This window comes from Syngnathus leptorhynchus, chromosome 12 (assembly GCF_054491065.1).
Source record: "Syngnathus leptorhynchus isolate UIUO chromosome 12, UIUO_Slep, whole genome shotgun sequence".
NCBI classification, from domain to species: domain Eukaryota; kingdom Metazoa; phylum Chordata; class Actinopteri; order Syngnathiformes; family Syngnathidae; genus Syngnathus; species Syngnathus leptorhynchus.
The window spans coordinates 3,137,181-3,155,912 of NC_141206.1; the positions used below are offsets into that span (position 1 = coordinate 3,137,181).

Here is an 18,732-nt window from a genome sequence, read left to right on the forward strand (position 1 = left end):
CAACAATAATGAAGCAAATATCTGTGTAGAGGTATTAAGACAGGGTTATTATGAATTCTATAGCGATAATTTATAAACCAGGTCCAAAGAAAAGAAACATCTTGGATTACAAGACTATCATCAAAACTCTCATTGGCCTATAAAGACAGAAATGCAATGAAGCTGTGAAGCTAAATTTCTCATTGATGACTAAAAGTGTGACTAAATTCATTTTTGGATATTTTTTTTATAACTCTAAATTATTATCTGATAGCATCAAAATGCATTTAATATCACATCATGACAAAAACAAAAATTGTTTTAACAAACTTGTTAAAAGTATACTTACTTTAAAATTGGGCATATGTGCATATTCAAGTATGATTTCCTTATATAAACACGCAGTGCATTGATATTAATGCATATTAATAAATCGTTTTTATGATTTTGCCGAATTTTGTAATTGTGGAATGTAATATTCGTAATTGAATTTTGATTAATGCATTAATTCTGTTTCTCCTGCATGTATCTTACGATCAACGCTTGCTTTCTCTTCTGTATCTCTTAGCAAAATGCGATGTGGCGACGAGGCGCTTCTCGAGGAGATGGGACTCTGCCTTCAGGAACAAATCGTAAAGGTGCTGTAGGACAACGAGAGGTCCTTGTTGTGGATGAAGACACTGAATTATTAGATCTGGCTTCGCAAATTGGCGGGCAAATCAACCCTCAGTGGAAGCCTTTCAAAAGTAGACTCAAGGGAAAACAAAACAGGAAGCCTGGAGTGGCCTCAAAGCATTTTGAGGACAATATCACTTCAAATGAAAAGGTTGACCCTGGTGGGAGAACGTCATCATCGTTCCCAGGAAAACCAAGCAATGACATCATTAATCTTGACAATAGAAATCCTCGCAAAGACCCTGTTGTGGCATTTACTGCTCCTCCTAAGCTTCTCTTAGATCCCAGACCACGTTTTGACTCGACTGGACAAAGGGAAGACATTGATAAATTGACCAGCTACACACAAAACATTACATACACTCACCATCCAGCTAAACTACAAGTTAAACTTCCAAATAAGAGCAAATCTGGAACCATAACCATTGTATCTAAAGACGGAGACCTGATCTTGGGTTCAGATGGCAATCTGTATCGTCTCAAACCTGGAGCACCAGGCAGGATGGGCCCTCCTGGACAAGAGGTAAGTGTTACTCAACTTGTAATAATAATGCCTTGGATTCTTGGATGAGCCTCGAAAAGCCATAATTGTAGATCGGTTAATATTGGTTTCGTAGGGTAAAACCGGAAATGGTTGTGTGTGATCGGACTTTATTTTCTTAACTCAAGCGCAGGGAACTGATTTTTGTCACGGGCCGCACCGTAGTGATAGTTTCCTTTTGAGGGCCATTATGACTGTCAACAAAAATAAATGTCTCATATTATATACAGTACAGGTACAGGCTACACAACAAACTGCTAAATAACTCATTTTGGAATCTGAAACTAATGTAAACTTTTCAATTTTTAAAAAAGATCAATGGTAATATCAATTCTTAGCAACATCTCTATTTTGTAAAAGTAAAGAAAATTCGCAATTTGAGTATTGACACATAGTCAATGCACAATTTGTCTTCGTGGGCCAAATATAATTACACTATGAGCCAAATCTGGCCCACCGCCCACAGTTTGACACCATTGCTCCAGCGTGATGAAGATATGTTTTAAAGATACCTGTATACATGTTGACTGAGCCTGTCATATTGATAAATTTGCTTATAGTACATATCACTCAATGGCGAAATTGAATGATAAACCTTTGAGCCGAGGATGTTTGGCTTTGCAGTTGACAAGAAATGTTTTCTATTAGCCACCATCTGAGCTTGATTATAGCGGATGTTACACCACACAAACATGTTGAAACACGTCTCTGATCTAAATGCAGGATCAGTATTTATTTATTTCTTTACCCGCTAGAAGAGTCTGTGATGGTGTCATTTAATATAGGTGAACCAGACCTTGACGTTACGACTAACTAATTCTGTAGTAGTTTTAAATTAAAATGACCAAGATTCATCACGAGCATTATTGCAACCGTATACCTCAAAATATTCTGTTTCTGGCCTGCTTATTTTGATATAAAAATATTCCATTTGTAGTCTGCTTAGTTTGATATTTATGAACAGTATGTCGGCACGGTGAGCAGATGTTTAGCCGTCTCAGTTTTGAGGCCATGGGTTCAAATCTGGGCTCTAGTTTTCCTGTGTTAGGTTTGCATCTTTTATCCGTGTCTGCATGGGTTTCCTCCTAGTACTTTGTTGAAGACTATGTTGTCTACTGCCCTGTGATTGATTGGCTGATTACCCGGGTCAGGGTATTTCCCTGACTCTTGCCCAAAGTCAGCTGGGATAGGCTCCAGCACATCTGTGAATCTCGTGAGGAAAAGTAGGACGGAGAAAGGGTGGGTTGACATATATGTAAGGTACTGTATATCTATCTATCTATCTATCTATCTATCTATCTATCTATCTATCTATCTATCTATCTATCTATCTATCTATCTATCTATCTATCTATCTATCTATCTATCTATCTATCTATCTATCTATCTATCTATATATATATATATATATATATATATATATATATATATATATATATATATATATATATATATATATATGTGTGTGGGCACATGTATGTCTTGAAATTGAGAAAAGCTTAAGACATAATTCAGTGACTGTAATATTTAGCCATTAACAAAATTATTAGACCACAAAACAATATATTTTATGGGTCGATACGTAAGATGTTTCCAATGTAGTTATAAAAAGATAATTCCGTATCCAATTTGTCATTCTTGTTCAAAATAATAAAATTTATAGACCTCACTGAAATTGAAATAATAAATATGAAAGCACTTCATGATGCTGGATGGTTTCCGAGACAAGGTGGTGGTGTCAATTAAGTGTGTGCACGTCAGATTTCTTTTTTTTTTTCTTTTATACATATAACCAATTATACGCATCCAAGAAAATGTGTATTGTAGGAGTTGTATTTTATGAATTTTGCGGTTTATTGAGTATTCACGTTGTTATTTCAACTTTAGGGCTGTGTTGGAGAACCTGGGTGGCCTGGATTTAAAGGGGATAAGGTGAGGAAAACCTGTTTTAGACGTAATTAGCTATTTTGTGTTGACACATTTAATCATTTCACTCACAATTCTGATCACCCACACCATTAAATCAATGTTCAATGTATATTTTTACTCATAGTAATGTTTCTCTCCTCAGCTCTGAATGTGCCTTTTACACTATTTCCATGAACTGAATTGTGATTCTCAAAGGGTAAAATCGGCCCTGAAGGGAGTCCAGGAAATAAGGGTGACCGTGGACCTCCAGGACCACCAGGTTTACCAATCCTGTACCTGTGGAGAAATACTGCTGAGGAATGGGCTGCCTTCCAGGTACACGCCTGGCTGATAGAAACGCTTTTGGCTAAAGCAGGGGTACACTTAAACACTTGGAGGGAACATTATATAAACACTCAACTCAATGTGTTCATTCTCTAATTCGGAAGTCCATCTCACCTACGTTTTGTCATGATGGCAGGATTTTGTCATTTTAAATGTTGCCAGGATGATTTTTCTTTTAAATGATAATCAAAACAAAGCAGACTTTAGGTCAAGGTTGACCATAGTAAGTCCCAAAATCTTCAAGATTATCTTAATATGTGTATCATGCTTAATTCCCTTGAATTAAACTGAAAAAAAAAGACAGAACGTGAAGTCAGTGTGTGCAAGAACATCTGCGCTCGTCTGCTTATTCTTTGAACAATGACTTCAGCCTAGTGTTGCGGAATGCACCCCCAGATATGTCGGAATGATGAAGAGCCCTTTATTAGACGAAAAGATGAGAGAATGAATCTGTTTGTGGTTTGTGGTTTCTTCTACAAACTTTGAACTTATGTGCAGTAACTCCCATGAGGCCTTTTAATGACAAAGTAAGCAAATGAACTACAGAAAAGTTACAGTAATAGATGAATGAATAAGAAATGTTGTTTGCTCATTTTGTGAATCTTGTCTGTGTTTAATTATTGTAGCAAACCAGTTTCTACCAGATGCTCCGTGCTGGTTGGCCTGTAAGTAGGAAGTGATGATTAATAACACATTAAAAGGCATACAACAGATTTTATTTTATCCTCACTCACAATGTTGATTTATTGTGAGCTTTCAGATTAAAGACGGTCCTGAAGGACCACCTGGAGAGATGGGCAAGACTGGCATGCAGGTTAGGAATTTGCACTATCCATGATCAAGGCTCATGCTTGAATGTTCTTTCTAATCTTTCCTCTCAGGGGGCCCCTGGCGAACCTGGGGAACGTGGGCGACCAGGGGTGCCAGGAGAAATGGTAAGCATAAATTGCTGAAGATATTTGAGATTGTTAAAACTGTTGTTGAACACAACATTTAAGCTAAGTATTGCGCAACACAATTAAAGGTAATTAAAAACAAGTCTCCTGGAAGTCTAGTGTGATCTAATGGAAACAAGCTTGTGTTTTGTATCTTGAGAAATCACAACCTGATTGCCAGACAGTGCACTGGACCAAACATTGAAGTTTGGGATCATTAGAAACACACAGTGGAAATAAAGCATTATCTAGGTAGCAGACTTCCATGTCTATGGTTGTCATCCATATCATGAGAAAGGAAGTCTAAATAACTGCAAATGTCTTATTTTGTGAACCTGGTTTCAGTTGTGTCGTTGATATGGACAAATATCTATCATTTCTCAGAATCCAGTACTAGACACCAGAAGTGATGTGAAAATGACGCTTCAAATTTGATTCATGATCCAGTTTTATTTTTATCCTCTTTTAGGTAGCAGTGTTGTTTTATAAAGGGGTTCAAGAAATGGCAAGTCAGTGTACTTTGTTGAACAGAGCTCCATCTAGAGAGCCAAAAACCTGTCATTAAAATGATACAATGTCAGTTGTCGTGGCCCTGGGTACAATTGCCCGGGACGGCACGGAATTAATTGATAGCTGGACAGACGGACGGACGGATTTTAGGCATGTAATATGTAAAACAAGCTAAACAGTAAGGTGAATCCAATACATTATGCCGCATAGAATATTGTACAGAAACGTAAATTATAAAAAATGGCGAACAGTGCCATCTGCTGGATCTCATCCAAATACAATGTATCGGTGTATGAACATGAATATTTCTGTATGCTGAATACAGTATTGTCAAGTGAAATATCGCTACAGAAACAAATTCCAATCCCTCTATTATGCTACCCTCTGCATAAAAGGATGACATCAATCATCCACCACTGTGTGTAATATAATGTACTGGGTGTGAGTAAGTGTTTTTTTTTTTTTTTTTCTCAATCCATGTATCATTCCTTGTTCTCCAACTGTCTTCAAATTGAGTTATTGCTACTCACAATCTTCATGTCAAGATGTGTTGAGCCAGTTGATGCCTTGTCTGTGTGATGAACGGCTCCAATAAATCTTCAAGGCTAACATAATTTACAGTTGAGTCTTACGATGGTAACTCATAGCTGTATTAACATATGTTTCCTTTACATCCCTAGTCCATTCAAGATCTTTGTTTGAACATGCTCTTCATGAATTAAATGTTCCAGTTGTCTGAAGTATCATATAATACTATAATTTACTATGTTGTATGAAAGGGTGAACGCGGCCCCAGAGGTCTTCCTGGAAGAGCAGGGGCTCCAGGCAAAGATGGGCAAAATGGAGAAGATGGTCAGCAGGGGTCAAAAGGAGTTGCTGGTTCACAGGTTGGTATTTTATGTGAAGTTCTGTTTTAAAGCTAGAGAGTGACACAGAAATAAATACAAAGGTAATGTACGCAACATGTCAGGTGTGTTTATCTAAAATGGAATTAAAGTCCCATTGTCAATTGACTCCAGGGTCCATGGGGCTACCGTGGTGAGCGAGGTTCCAAAGGGGAAAAGGGTGATGAGGTGAGTGATTACAGATGTTTTTTGTCATTATCCAGATTTTTGGCTGTGCCTGACTTTGTGGCATGTATTCCATCCATTCTTCATTTAGTTTTAATGTAGACTCATTTTCATTTTTGCCCTATTGGGCTACGATTTACAATTATTTTAATCATCAATTTAACTGTTTAGTACTTTATTGATTAATTGATGCATCGATTAAGGAGTTAAATTAAACAAGGTATCTAAACAGTTAATAGAGAAGAGAATCATTCTCAATTATATAATAATTAATCCATTGATTAGTTGTCAATTCATCGATTCATTTAGGACCTTTAGACAAACGCTGTTGAACAAGTAAAACACACTTTTGGAGAAGCCTCTGGCTGCTCACTGATTTCAACTCTCATGATGAGATCTACTGACAGTTTTCCCCAACATTTGAGTCATATATATTTTTTTTTTTACACTATTGCTGGTTGAACTCCACAAATTTGAGTCATTCAGTTTTTTGTAGCCCACTGGAATAAATAATGCTAACCTGCAAATGCCTTTCTGTCCTTGGGAGAAATATGCACACTTTGATTCATACAAAGAACTAATGTTATAGTTGTTGGCTATTTTTTTCTCTTCCTACCCAATAGGGCCTCATCGGTAGAAAAGGTCCAAGAGGGCAAAATGGGGAACCTGGCGAGAAGGTACACCTCTTGGTGGCGACGCAAAATTTTGAGTAAACTATTATCTGGTTATGGTGTGCTGGGCGGCGGCCAAAGGCGGGACCTTGGTGGTCCGATCCCCGGCTGCAGAGGCTGGCTCTAGGGACATGGAATGTCACCTCTCTGGCTGGAAAGGAGTCCGAGCTGGTGTGTGAGGCAGAAAAGTTCCGACTAGACATAGTCGGACTTGCCTCCACACATAGTTTGGGCTATGGTACAAGCCCTCTCGAGAGGGGCTGGACTCTCTTCCACTCTGGAGTTACCCACGGTGAGCGGCGTTGAGCAGGTGTTGGCATACTTATTGCCCCCCGGCTGCACATTGGGGTTCACCCCGGTGAGCGAGAGGGTAGCCTCCCTCCGCCTTCGGGTTGGGGGACGGGTCCTGACTGTTGTTTGTGTCTATGCACCGAACAGCAGCTCAGAGTACCCACCCTTTTTGGAGTCCCTGGAGGAAGTGCTGTAGAGCGCTTCTTCTGGGGACTCCATCGTTCTACTGGGTGACTTCAATGCTCACGTGGGCAATGACAGTGATACCTGGAAGGGCGTGATTGGGAGGAACGGCCCCCCCCCCCGATCTGAACTCGAGCGGTGTTCTATTATTGGACTTCTGTGCTCGATACGGATTTTCTATAATGAACACCATGTTCAAGCATAAGGGTGTCCATGTGTGCACTTGGCACCAGGACACCCTAGGCCGCAGTTCGTTGATTGACTTTGTAGTCGTGTCATTGGATTTGCAGCCGCATGTTTTGGACACTCAGGTGAAGAGAGGGGCGGAGCTGTCAACTGATCACCACCTGGTGGTGGATTGGCTCCGATGGTGGGGGAAGATGCCGGTCCGACCTGGCAGACCCAAATGCTCTGTGAGTGTCTCCTGGGAACGTCTGGCAGAATCCCCTGTCAGGAAGAGCTTCAACTCCCACCACCGGCAGGGCTTTTCCCACGTCCCTGGGGAGGCGGTGGACATTGAGTCCGAGTGGACCATGTCCCGCGCCTCCATTGTTGAGGCAGCCGACCGGAGCTGTGGCCGTAAGGTTGTTGGTGCCTGTCGTGGCGGCAATCCCCGAACCTGCTGGTGGACACCGGCGGTAATGGATGCCGTCAAGCTGAAGAAGGAGTCCTATTGGGCCGTTTTGGCCTGCGGGACTCCGGAGGCAGCTGACAGGTACCGGATGGCCAAGCGGAACGCAGCTTCGGCGGTTGCTGAGGCAAAAACCCGGGCGTGGGAGGAGTTTGGCGAGGCCATAGAGAATGACTTCCGGACAGGAAATTCTGGTCCACCATCCGGCGTCTCAGGAGGGGGAAGCAGTGCACGGTCAACACTGTTACAGTGGAGATGGTGTGCTGCTGACCTCAACTCGGGATGTCGTGAGTCGGTGGGGGGAATACTTCAAAGACCTCCTCAATTCCACCGACACGCCTTCCATTGTGGAAGCAGGGCCTGAATACTCTGAGGCGGACTCTCCAATCTCGGAGGTAGAAGTCACTGAGATAGTTAAAAAACTCCTCGGTGGCAGGGCCCCGGGGGTGGATGAGATCCGTCCGGAGTTCTTAAAGGCTCTGGATGTTGTGGGGCTGTCATGGCTGACACGCCTCTACAGCATTGCGTGGACATCGGGGACGGTGCCTCTGGATTGGCAGACTGGGGTGGTGGTTCCCCTCTTTAAGAAGGGGGACCAGAGGGTGTGTTCCAATTACAGGGGAATCACACTCCTCAGCCTCCCTGGTAAGGTCTATTCAGGGGTGCTGGAGAGGAGGATCCGTGGGGAGGTCGAGCCTCGGATTCAGGAGGAGCAGTGTGGCTTTCGTCCTGGCCGTGGAACAGTTGACCAGCTCTACACCCTCGGCAGGATCCTCGAGGGTGCATGGGAGTTCGCCCAACCAGTCGGGAGTACGGGGTGCCGAGCCATCTGATAAGGGCGGTTCGATCCCTGTATCTCCGATGCCAGAGTTTGGTTCGCATTTCCGGCAGTAAGGACAAGGCTGCCCTCTGTCACCGATTCTGTTCATAATTTTTATGGACAGAATTTCTAGGCGCAGCCGAGGCATTGAGGGGGTCCGATTTGGGGACCTCAGCATCGCGTCACTGCTTTTTGCAGATGACGTGGTGATGTTGGCTCCTTCAGGCCGTGATCTCCAGCTCTCACTGGAGCGGTTCGCAGCCGAGTGTGAAGCGGTCGGGATGAGGGTCAGCACCTCCAAATCCGAGTCCATGGTCCTCGGTCGGAAAAGGGTGGAATGCCCTCTCCGGATCGGGGATGAGATCCTGCCCCAAGTGGAGGAGTTCAAGTATCTTGGGGTCTTGTTCACGAGTGAGGGTAGGATGGAGCGCGAGATCGACAGGCGGATCGTTGGAGCGTCGGCAGTAATGCGGACTCTGTACCGGTCCGTCGTGGTGAAGAGAGAGTTGAGCCAAATGGCAAAGCTCTCGATTTACCGGTCGATCTACGCTCCTACCCTCACCTATGGTCACGAGCTATGGGTCGTGACCGAAAGAACGAGATCCAGGATACAAGCGGCCGGAATGAGTTTCCTCCGCAGGGTGTCCGGGCTCTCCCTTAGAGATAGGGTGAGAAGCTCGGTCATCCGGGAGAGACTCGGAGTAAAGAGCCGCTGCTCCTCCACGTTGAGAGGAGCCAGATGAGGTGGCTCGGGCATCTCATCAGGATGCCTCCTGGACGCCTCCCTAGGGAGGTGTTCCGGGCATGTCCCACCGGTAAGAGACCCCGGGGACGACCCAGGACGCGCTTGAGAGACTATGTCTCTCGGCTGGCCTTGGAACGCCTTGGGATCCCCCAGGATGAGCTGGATGAAGTGGGTGGGGAGAGGGAGGTCTGGGAGTCCCTCCTAAAGCTGCTGCCCCCGTGACCCGACCCCGGATAAGCGGAAGAAGATGGATGGATGGACGGACGGACGGACGGACGGATGGATGGATGGATGGATGGATGGATATTATCTGGACTTTTATATGAATATGCAAAATCTGTACAAAAACTGTGTTATTGGAATGCTCTATGTATCTTCATTAAATGAAATACTGCTTTGTTTATTTATAAAGGGCACATTTAACTGTTGATTTCTTACTGCTTTCATTACTTTCTAGGGTTCGGCTGGTTTACCAGGGCTACCGGGTCCTGTTGGGCCCAGGGTGAGTGACCTTCACCTATTGCAAATATTTGTCATTGTAATTTTTGTGTCAGAATAGAATAATATTGAATATCTATATCAATCTCTCTCTCTCTCTCTCTCTCTCTCTCTATATATATATATATATATATATATATATATATATATATATATATATATATATATAGAGAGAGAGAGAGAGAGAGAGAGAGAGAGAGATTTATATATATATATATATATCAATATATAAATAAATATATATATATATATATATATATATATATATATATATATATATATATATATATATATATATATACTCCGGTGTGACATATACGTTTTTTTCACTTTTTCACTTTATTTCTATTTCTATCTAATCACTTTATTTTTAGTCCGAAAATTACGGTATATATGTGTATATATATATATAAAAACATATCACAAGGTTAGTCATGGATGAGATGAACACTCATGCTGCTTCGTTGTAGAAAATTACACACTTTGTAAAGATTCTGAATCTGAATAAATTTTGCAGGGGCCTCCTGGGGTCCGAGGTGGATATGGTCCAGAGGGCCCACGTGGACCCGACGTGAGTGATATGCCCTTTGAGCTTTTATTTATATCAAATCCATCTCCTCTGTGTTCAAATTTCATTGTTGCGCATTTATTGTTCATCATGCTTTTTGTGCTCCTTCATGTGTTCTGAAGCTACATCTGTATTTTTTGTTGCCGTACTGTTGGTGTGACCAATAAATACCATTAAATGATTGTAATTCCACAAAGGGGCCCCCAGATACGATCAATCAATGTAATAAATGTAAAACAAAAATAATACCTTGATGTTGTTTTCTGATGAATGATTATGAAGTCTTTTTTGTTCACTATTATATTGTGGTACACTACATAATATCTACTCATGTCCAGGGGGAGCATGGATTGGACGGCCCACCAGGTTTTCTGGGTCTGACGGTAAACTGACAACATTCAGAGAGAGAAAAAGAGAAAAATAAAAATTCACCTTCTACACTAATAGTGTTTTTACATTTTGTGTGTTTGTCATTGAAGGGTGCACCAGGCCTCACAGGACAAGTTGGTGCTCAAGGAGTGAATGGCTCAAGGGTAAAATGGAACCACTCATGTTACAAATGACATTACACTTTTGAAATGTGAATTTTTAAAAATATTTTTATAAAATTTTACATTAGATTTGTCATAATAGCAAGAGCTTTTTAGAGTTAACATATTGACTCAACAAAACACTTGTTTTTCTACCGAGACCCTTCTCTGTTGACTAATTACTCTGATTGACTTGTTTATGTTTTTTTGCTCTTTTAGGGAGATGTTGGCCCTGCAGGCGATGTTGGCCGCAAAGGTCCACAGGTATTAAATTTGCATTATTATATTTACCCTTGAGTGTTCAAGCTCCCACGCAATGTTTACCAGCAGTTGTTTTCACGTCTTTCTTGTATTTCATGCCTTTTAATTTTGTCTGACCAGGGACCCCCGGGTTTAGATGGACAGATGGGGCCCACAGGACCCAGAGGGCCCCAAGTAAGTAGAATTAATGAACCAGTGTGTGCTTACGAGGCACACTTTAATGTAACACCCCAAACTAAAGTTCTGATTGAAAATTTAATTAATGTTGGTGTCACTGGTATGCATGAGGGGAGGGTTCGCTCAGTGTCTTAAGAAACAAGGATATGTGTGGTATCTAAAATAGTGAAGAGAACTTTTCTGACTGCTCTATTTTGGTGTTTAACTATAATGCCGTAGTGTGACCTGTGTCATGAATGTTGAGCTATTTTCACATTTGTTTACAGGGAACACCAGGACGAAGTGGTGTAGCAGGGCCAAAAGGAGATCCTGTAAATATTTTGTTGGCATATATGTTTTGCTTTAAAAAAAAAATGCAGTAGAGTGTAAATTGTAATTTCACTTTGTAGATGAAATACAATTTAAAAATGAAAATTAAAAATTAAAAAAAAATTAAAAATGATTAAAATTAAGTATCATAATCAGGAAGTGATTTGTATATTTTTTTTTTCTGTCATTCTTGGGGGAAAAAATACAACCGGTGTTGAATTTTAATTCTACAATTTCAATTTGCAACTTCATCATTTCCAATTCTGCCTCCAAATACATAATTGGTTTAAAGTTAAATTGGTTCAACTTGAATGGACTTTACATTTTTCCTTTTTTGTTTTGTGATTGTTTGCTATTTGTTTTCACCCTAGGGGCCTATGGGCACAGTGGGGATGCAGGGTGAACCTGGATTTGAAGGACCAGTGGTGAGTTGGAGTCAGTGTGAGCGGGGAGAGGTACCGGCACCACATGGTCCATGAAAGGGACTGTTGTTATTTATATATTGCTGTATACATTACATTTACAAAAACAGAGGACATATTGAACTCAATATTTTGCATGGGGTTGACATTTTTGATTTCCATTTTAAATAGTGCCCCTTGACGTTTTAACTCAACCGTCCCATAAATTTATACTGTTAGTTTTGTTTTAAAATGTCACCAGCACAACAATGCCTTCTAGTGGCTGACTGCCTCCAGGAGCTCTAGAATTAACTATCTACTGTATGTCTATAAGTACTAGGTCTCAAATATTTTCTTTCTTTCAGCTTTTTTTCCCCAAGTCATTTATTTGCTGATTAATTGACACAAGAAATCACCGTGCTGACCTTTTGTTCAGGGTGCACCAGGAGAGGCCGGTCCACCGGGTTTCCCTGGCGTAACGGTAAGCACTCATAAGTAAAATCATTATTTAATGTAATTTTTTCACTTTTTTCAGGTCCTTATAAATGTTAATGATTAATAATTCTGAAAGCTGATTTTTATTTACAGGGCGTTCGAGGATTTGATGGGGACAAGGGGATTCCAGGTCCTAAAGGAGATAAGGTCGAAAAGAGTTTGATATTTGTCTCAGTATTATTCGAATGAAACTACCCTAAATATCAGACCTTCAAATATTCAACAACAAAAGAGGGTTGCACGTAAAGAAATTGACTTTATTTGAATAATACCACTCATAAAAAAGTTGAAGAGAGCAGACAATTGCTTCGGGGAAGTCAATATAGTGTATAAATGAACAATTTGCACAAATAACACCTTAATTGAAGGCAATTTACTACAAGCATTGCGCCCTCCAAAAGAGGCACCTTCGAGTTAACACTCACAAAGGTCACACTGTTACAAAGCAATTTACCGAGTAAAGTTGTTTCTGGTGTTTCTTTCAGGGTTTTCAAGGAGCAACAGGGATAAGAGGTTCTCAGGGAGAGACAGGCCCCGATGGTTTTCCAGGATACATTGGGGCCAAGGGTCCACCTGGTCCCAAAGGCATAGAGGTAAAATCTACAACACATTTACTAAGTTTCGGACTCGTGCATTTTCCACAATAGATTTAGTAAATAATGAAATTAGCTGACGGTAAGAATATTTCAGTCCTGAACAACATCTCATGTCTATATTATGAATATTTGGGGTATCAATTACCCCAATGTATGCTTAATAATATGGAGATTCTTGCCTAATCGAATAAACACAAAACCTCATAAATGCTGTTAAGAATTTTCAGGTTCTTGCCAATTTAAATGAACAGGTTTATTATCAAATTATCCATCCATTTTCATTTTCCATTTCTTGTCCCCACGGAGGTATCAGGCCTGCTGGAGCCTACAAAAAGGTCAATGAATAATTAGAAATCCATTTATGGAAAATGCGAGTAGAACTGAGTACTGTAAATGCATGTTAAAAAGTAAGATCATTTGAGAATTATATTTATGAATTTTATTAATCAATACATAATGTACTATATGATTTAAACCTATAATTTCTTATTAGATTATTTAATTATCATTTTAGTTGGCTTTATAAGAAAATTACTTTATTGAAAGGTATACTACCAGCGTTAGATGTTATAACATGCTGATTTGAGTCTGATGTCTGAAAGCGCTTCGATACATAATTCTTTGTGCTTCTTTGTTTAACTCCTCTTTCCTCATACAGGGCGGGAATGGTGAAACGGGGAGTCAGGGACAACAGGGGAGTAGTGGGTTAAAGGTCAGTGGCACTTTTGTCCCTGCACATTAGCTACCACAGCTATCTTTGACTCTTTTTTTGAATGTTTCTTTAATAGCCTAAACCGTAATAGATTGTTAAGCAGTGAGAGATTTAAGATCCCGCCCCGTACCTGTCCACCAATAAGTAAATTTCCTATATTTTACTTATTTTTGCTTTTGTTGACAAAAGTACGGAGTTCATTGCCATATTTGAACATTGCTGGTTGTTTGTGTATTTTCAAAAATAATTTGTGTTTATGTTGAACAAGAACAGACACGATCAAAAAAATGTCAACTTTCTTCAAGGGTAACAGAGGACCAGATGGACGAAATGGCAAAACAGGGCCCAGAGGGAACAGGGTAAATCTCTTGTGTTTTTCAAGAATTTATAATTGCCTTTACATGAAAACACCCTCTTAATGCAAAAATAAGAGGAGAAAACATTTGGAATAAGAATGCAAGAATGTCACTTAAGCGCATACTTTTGTCTGACCATGCTAAACAGAGCTAAACAATCCTGATTATATTTGTGGTTGAAATATTCAACTGTTTTTTTTTTAATAATCTAAGCTCGCCATAAAAGTCGACTGCCATAATCATAAGTAAATATTCCTTATCCTTTGGATCAAAGTTTGACAAGGTTATCCTTGTGCGCCACCTCTTGAGTTCCGTAGAACATGTAGCTTTCGCAAATGTCGCTAACTCGTTCTCCACGGGGATAAAAAAATAAATAAAATAGGCCTGTCACTAAGGAATGTTTTTCGAATTGACACTTATGCAAATGCCCAGTGCCGCAAGTCAGCTACTGGAAGTACAGAGGACTACATTTTCCATTGCAGGTCCCTCCCTTTAAACATTAAAAAAGCCCCCTCTCTTTCCATCTTTAAAACTCAGCTCAAAACACTTTTTTTTATTGTTTGGCTCATCATGAACGTCACCATCATTTTAGAACAGTGGTCTCTAACTCCCGTGCCGCGGACTGGTACCGGTCTGTGAATCATTTGGTACCGGACCACACAAAAAAAAATCAATAAGGCATGGAGTTTACACCAACATTTTCTAAAATTTCGAATTTATGATGTTTTAATGTAAATTTTTTTAAACTTTGTTTTTGTCTGTATTTTACTTTAAGTGGAGCACTTTGTATGCAGTTATGGTTGTTTTAAAAGTGAAATTCATTGATGGAGAATGGAATGAATTTATGACTTTTAAATGAATAGCTTATATGATCTTTCTACTAATTTGGTTGTAAATGCTGATACACTATATGAAATACAATATATATTTTTTTAGCAAATTTGCAGCTGTAACTATTAATTAAAAATGAAGAATAATTAATTTAGTACCTTTTGTGTCTATGTCATCTTTTTTTTTTTTTTTCTCCAGGGTCGGTCAGGACAAAGGGGACCCAGCGGGCAGCCTGGTCCACCGGTAATCTTGTCTGTCAGATATCTGTTTTTGTTCATTCGCTTTAAATGTTAGAGGTCATAGGAAAAGCTCATCTTTATTCTCATTCAATTATTGTGCTTGTAAAACTTTTAATTTTCTTACAGTTTAATGATGAGAAACCGCATTTTTTTTTTTCAAGTAAAACAAGAACTTAAAAAAAGTTCTATCATGAAGGTTTATGTATGTCTGTGTATTTGATTGACACATTTCAGGGTTTGGCGGGTCACTCTGGACCAGAGGGACCAGAAGGAAAGCCTGGTACACAGGTTCCCATTCTCTGTCATATTTTAATTGCTTGTAAATTATGTGTGTGATTGTGTTGCATAATCTACACCCCTCTGCTCTGTCGGCATGTTTTTAATTTACACACAGCGATGGAATGAACCTTATAATTTCAGATTGGGTGTGGGTTCCGTGCTTTACTTGTTATTCTCTTCTGCTAATTTTTATTATGATACTACACATTAGTCAATGCAGATGAGGTAAAGTCAGGATATTTCTTTAAAATTTCATCATAACATTTATGATCCAGGGATGAGTTTTGATGACACACGATTGTTTTACCATAATACAAAAATATAATCACTGATTGTCACAGAAAGGTTTCATATGACAGCAACATAACCTTAATTTTGTACCTAAGATGGACGGACGTTCAGTATATAGTCATCACTAACCTTTACGAATGGAGAAAAGTTTTTTTTAAAAATCACAATTAAAAAAAAAAAGAAAAAAGATATATGTTTTTGCCTTAGCCAGCGGATTACGGGGGGGATATTGCTCTCTCTCAAATTTATAAAATAAGCAATTGCATGATATGTGTTTGCACTTTCATTAACCTCTGCTCCTGGGAAAAACTTGTACTTTTTTTTTCTTGATTAGGGTCCCACAGGTGCTACTGGTCCTATGGGTAACAAAGGGCTCATGGTATGAGAAGTAACTTGTTTAATGACCACTCTGTTTACTTGATAACATTTCAGTTCTTTTTGGTGATGCAATTTCAGTTGAAAATATAAGTCATTTTTATGGTTTCCTGAACTGATGAATTCGGAAGTACATTACAAAGATGTTGCCTGACGCCATTAATTTGCATTATTTAACACCAAATCAGTAAAATAAAAGTAAAAACTAAAACTTATGCTCTCCAAGTCATTTAAAAAAAACTATAATCAACTGTGCCTCTCAGTACACTAACACAATTTTTCTTCTTCTTTTTAGGGTCTTCGAGGAATTTCTGGAGAAAGAGGTCCTGATGGACCGATGGGTTCAATGGTATGCCTCATTATACTGTACGTGATGTCTCAAAGCAGATTTCTGAAGAGATTTATTTCAAGCAACATTTAACTTTTTAAATACACGTGGACGGCCAGAGACTAATTAGCTGCGAGTGTACAGGTTTGTCTTACAATATTTTGATGTAGGATGATTTTACTTTTAAGGGGTTTCAAGGTTCTCCAGGACCTCAGGGCATGACTGGAGCCCCAGGCGAGAAGGTTAGCCCACAGTCATGCAACAATTATGGTGCAAAGCTTGCATAGAGTATATGATAGAATGTCTGTCGTCTCAGGGTTTCACAGGGAAGCCTGGCATGGAGGGACCACAGGGCCCAGTTGGTATGTATGTAAGTGATTCTTTAACATATTAAATTGAAATAGATTTTGTGGCATTAGTTAATATTTTCATTCCTCTCTATGTTGCTGCTGTTCATCAGGGTATCCAAGGCACCGTGGGCATGCGCGGTTTTCCAGGAGTCATTGGAGAGAGGGTAACTTACTATTCCCTCCGGCCTTCTTTCACAATATAATTTAAAAACACACATAATTTGGACATTTTGACTTGCTATTGGCAGTAGCAATTGTGATGTGAACCTGCGATTTTATCACTGTTAATACAGAATTAATTTAAATGACACGTAAATTATTCATGTACTAAAACAGTATTGCACGCAAAAATAAAAACACATCTGTGTTTTATGCACCAGGGTAAGACCGGATTGCGAGGTTTTCCTGGGCCTGCTGGGAAGCAAGGGCTTCCAGTAAGTATATATTAAAAAAATGTTAGATTTGTGTTTTGTTGTTGTTCTTGATTTGATTATTTGAGTACTATTTACCTTGTTTTCTGAGAACATGAAGCGAACAGGTGGAATTTGGCCTAAGAACACCTGCACACGCATATAAAGAGGAGGCATTTTGGGCAATACTATGAGAATAAATCCTTTATTAAGACACATCACAAGATATTCTTCTAAAACATATAGTATGCTGTTTGATGTCCTTGTTGTCATCTACATTGAAGCGTGTAATTCTTACAAATGCAGGAATGCATTTGAAAAGTATGACGTTGCTGATAATAAAGTTTAAATCATAAATGCTGGATTGACATTGAGATAATTGAAAATTGCATTATCTACATAATTGTTTGTTTATTTTCAATGGAAACTACAAGATCAAGAGGAGTTAAGAGTATAGAGGCTTCTTGTCTTATGCACACCCTCGATAGACAAAATTGTAAATTGAAGTAATAACATGTTTCCACATTCTCGGTTCTACTTTTGTTTTTAGGGTCTGCCAGGTTCCCCTGGAGAAAGGGGTTCCCAGGGTCCTCTGGTGAGAATTGATGTTTGGATTACAATATCAATACAAAATACAATATGAACCTTAAATCAATTGAAAATATTCAAAATAACTGCAAGCTGGTGCGAATGAGGGTATGTGTGATTGTGTATATTGCATTAAGCCACTCATAAACCTGACCAGCGTTAGCCAGAAAACGAATGGCTGACAAGTCATTTACTGACATCGTAATGTGATAAAGCAGGGGTGTCAAACTCATATTTTTTCTCGGGCCGCATTGTAGTCATAGCTTCTTTTGTAGGGCCAATATGATTGTTAACCAAAATAAATGCACCTCATATTATGTAAAGTAAAAGCTACATCACAAACTGACAAATATGTAACTCGTTTTCAAATCAGACGAGTAAAAACTGGTCAAATATTAAAAAAAAAAAACGATTATTAAAAGTGAAGACAATTTGCAATTCATGTAATGACACAATTTGTCTTCGCGGGCCACATAAAATGATGTGGCGGGCCGTATCTGGCCCCCGGGCCTTAAGTTTGACACCTGTGTGGTAAAGGGATATACACTGCTCAAAAAGTAACACTTTGAAAACACATCAGATTTCAATGGTGAAAAAAAAAGTTGGATATCTATACTGACATGGACAGTTTAATGTCTCAGGAACAAAAGGATGCCACACCTTTTGATGGAAATAAAAGTTTTCAGCCTATAGAGGGCTCAGTAAATAGACACCCCAAAAATCTAAGTGAAAAAAAGATGTGTCAGGCTCCTCCATTTTGCCTAAATTCAATTTCTGCAATTTAAAACTCTTCAATACCTTGTGTAGCCCCCACATGCTTGTATGCATGCTTGA

General features: G+C 39.6%; 1 protein-coding gene across 1 annotated transcript in view; it reads left to right on the forward strand.

Annotated features, from left to right (window-relative positions):
- LOC147047847 (uncharacterized) overlaps window positions 1-18,732 on the forward strand; it is a 39,178-nt gene that overhangs the window by 8,322 nt on the left and 12,124 nt on the right. Inside the window, exons 2-32 of the mRNA XM_085927034.1 lie at window positions 548-1,177; window positions 3,083-3,127; window positions 3,320-3,439; window positions 4,075-4,113; window positions 4,209-4,262; window positions 4,330-4,383; window positions 5,673-5,780; window positions 5,913-5,966; window positions 6,587-6,640; window positions 9,762-9,806; window positions 10,320-10,373; window positions 10,709-10,753; window positions 10,850-10,903; window positions 11,120-11,164; window positions 11,282-11,335; window positions 11,605-11,649; window positions 12,019-12,072; window positions 12,485-12,529; window positions 12,637-12,690; window positions 13,029-13,136; window positions 13,798-13,851; window positions 14,157-14,210; window positions 15,237-15,281; window positions 15,512-15,565; window positions 16,182-16,226; window positions 16,518-16,571; window positions 16,739-16,792; window positions 16,867-16,920; window positions 17,011-17,064; window positions 17,281-17,334; window positions 17,861-17,905. Of these exons, the coding sequence (XP_085783160.1) occupies window positions 548-1,177; window positions 3,083-3,127; window positions 3,320-3,439; window positions 4,075-4,113; window positions 4,209-4,262; window positions 4,330-4,383; window positions 5,673-5,780; window positions 5,913-5,966; window positions 6,587-6,640; window positions 9,762-9,806; window positions 10,320-10,373; window positions 10,709-10,753; window positions 10,850-10,903; window positions 11,120-11,164; window positions 11,282-11,335; window positions 11,605-11,649; window positions 12,019-12,072; window positions 12,485-12,529; window positions 12,637-12,690; window positions 13,029-13,136; window positions 13,798-13,851; window positions 14,157-14,210; window positions 15,237-15,281; window positions 15,512-15,565; window positions 16,182-16,226; window positions 16,518-16,571; window positions 16,739-16,792; window positions 16,867-16,920; window positions 17,011-17,064; window positions 17,281-17,334; window positions 17,861-17,905 (2,328 nt within the window). The remainder of the gene's footprint in view (window positions 1-547; window positions 1,178-3,082; window positions 3,128-3,319; window positions 3,440-4,074; window positions 4,114-4,208; window positions 4,263-4,329; window positions 4,384-5,672; window positions 5,781-5,912; window positions 5,967-6,586; window positions 6,641-9,761; window positions 9,807-10,319; window positions 10,374-10,708; window positions 10,754-10,849; window positions 10,904-11,119; window positions 11,165-11,281; window positions 11,336-11,604; window positions 11,650-12,018; window positions 12,073-12,484; window positions 12,530-12,636; window positions 12,691-13,028; window positions 13,137-13,797; window positions 13,852-14,156; window positions 14,211-15,236; window positions 15,282-15,511; window positions 15,566-16,181; window positions 16,227-16,517; window positions 16,572-16,738; window positions 16,793-16,866; window positions 16,921-17,010; window positions 17,065-17,280; window positions 17,335-17,860; window positions 17,906-18,732) is intronic.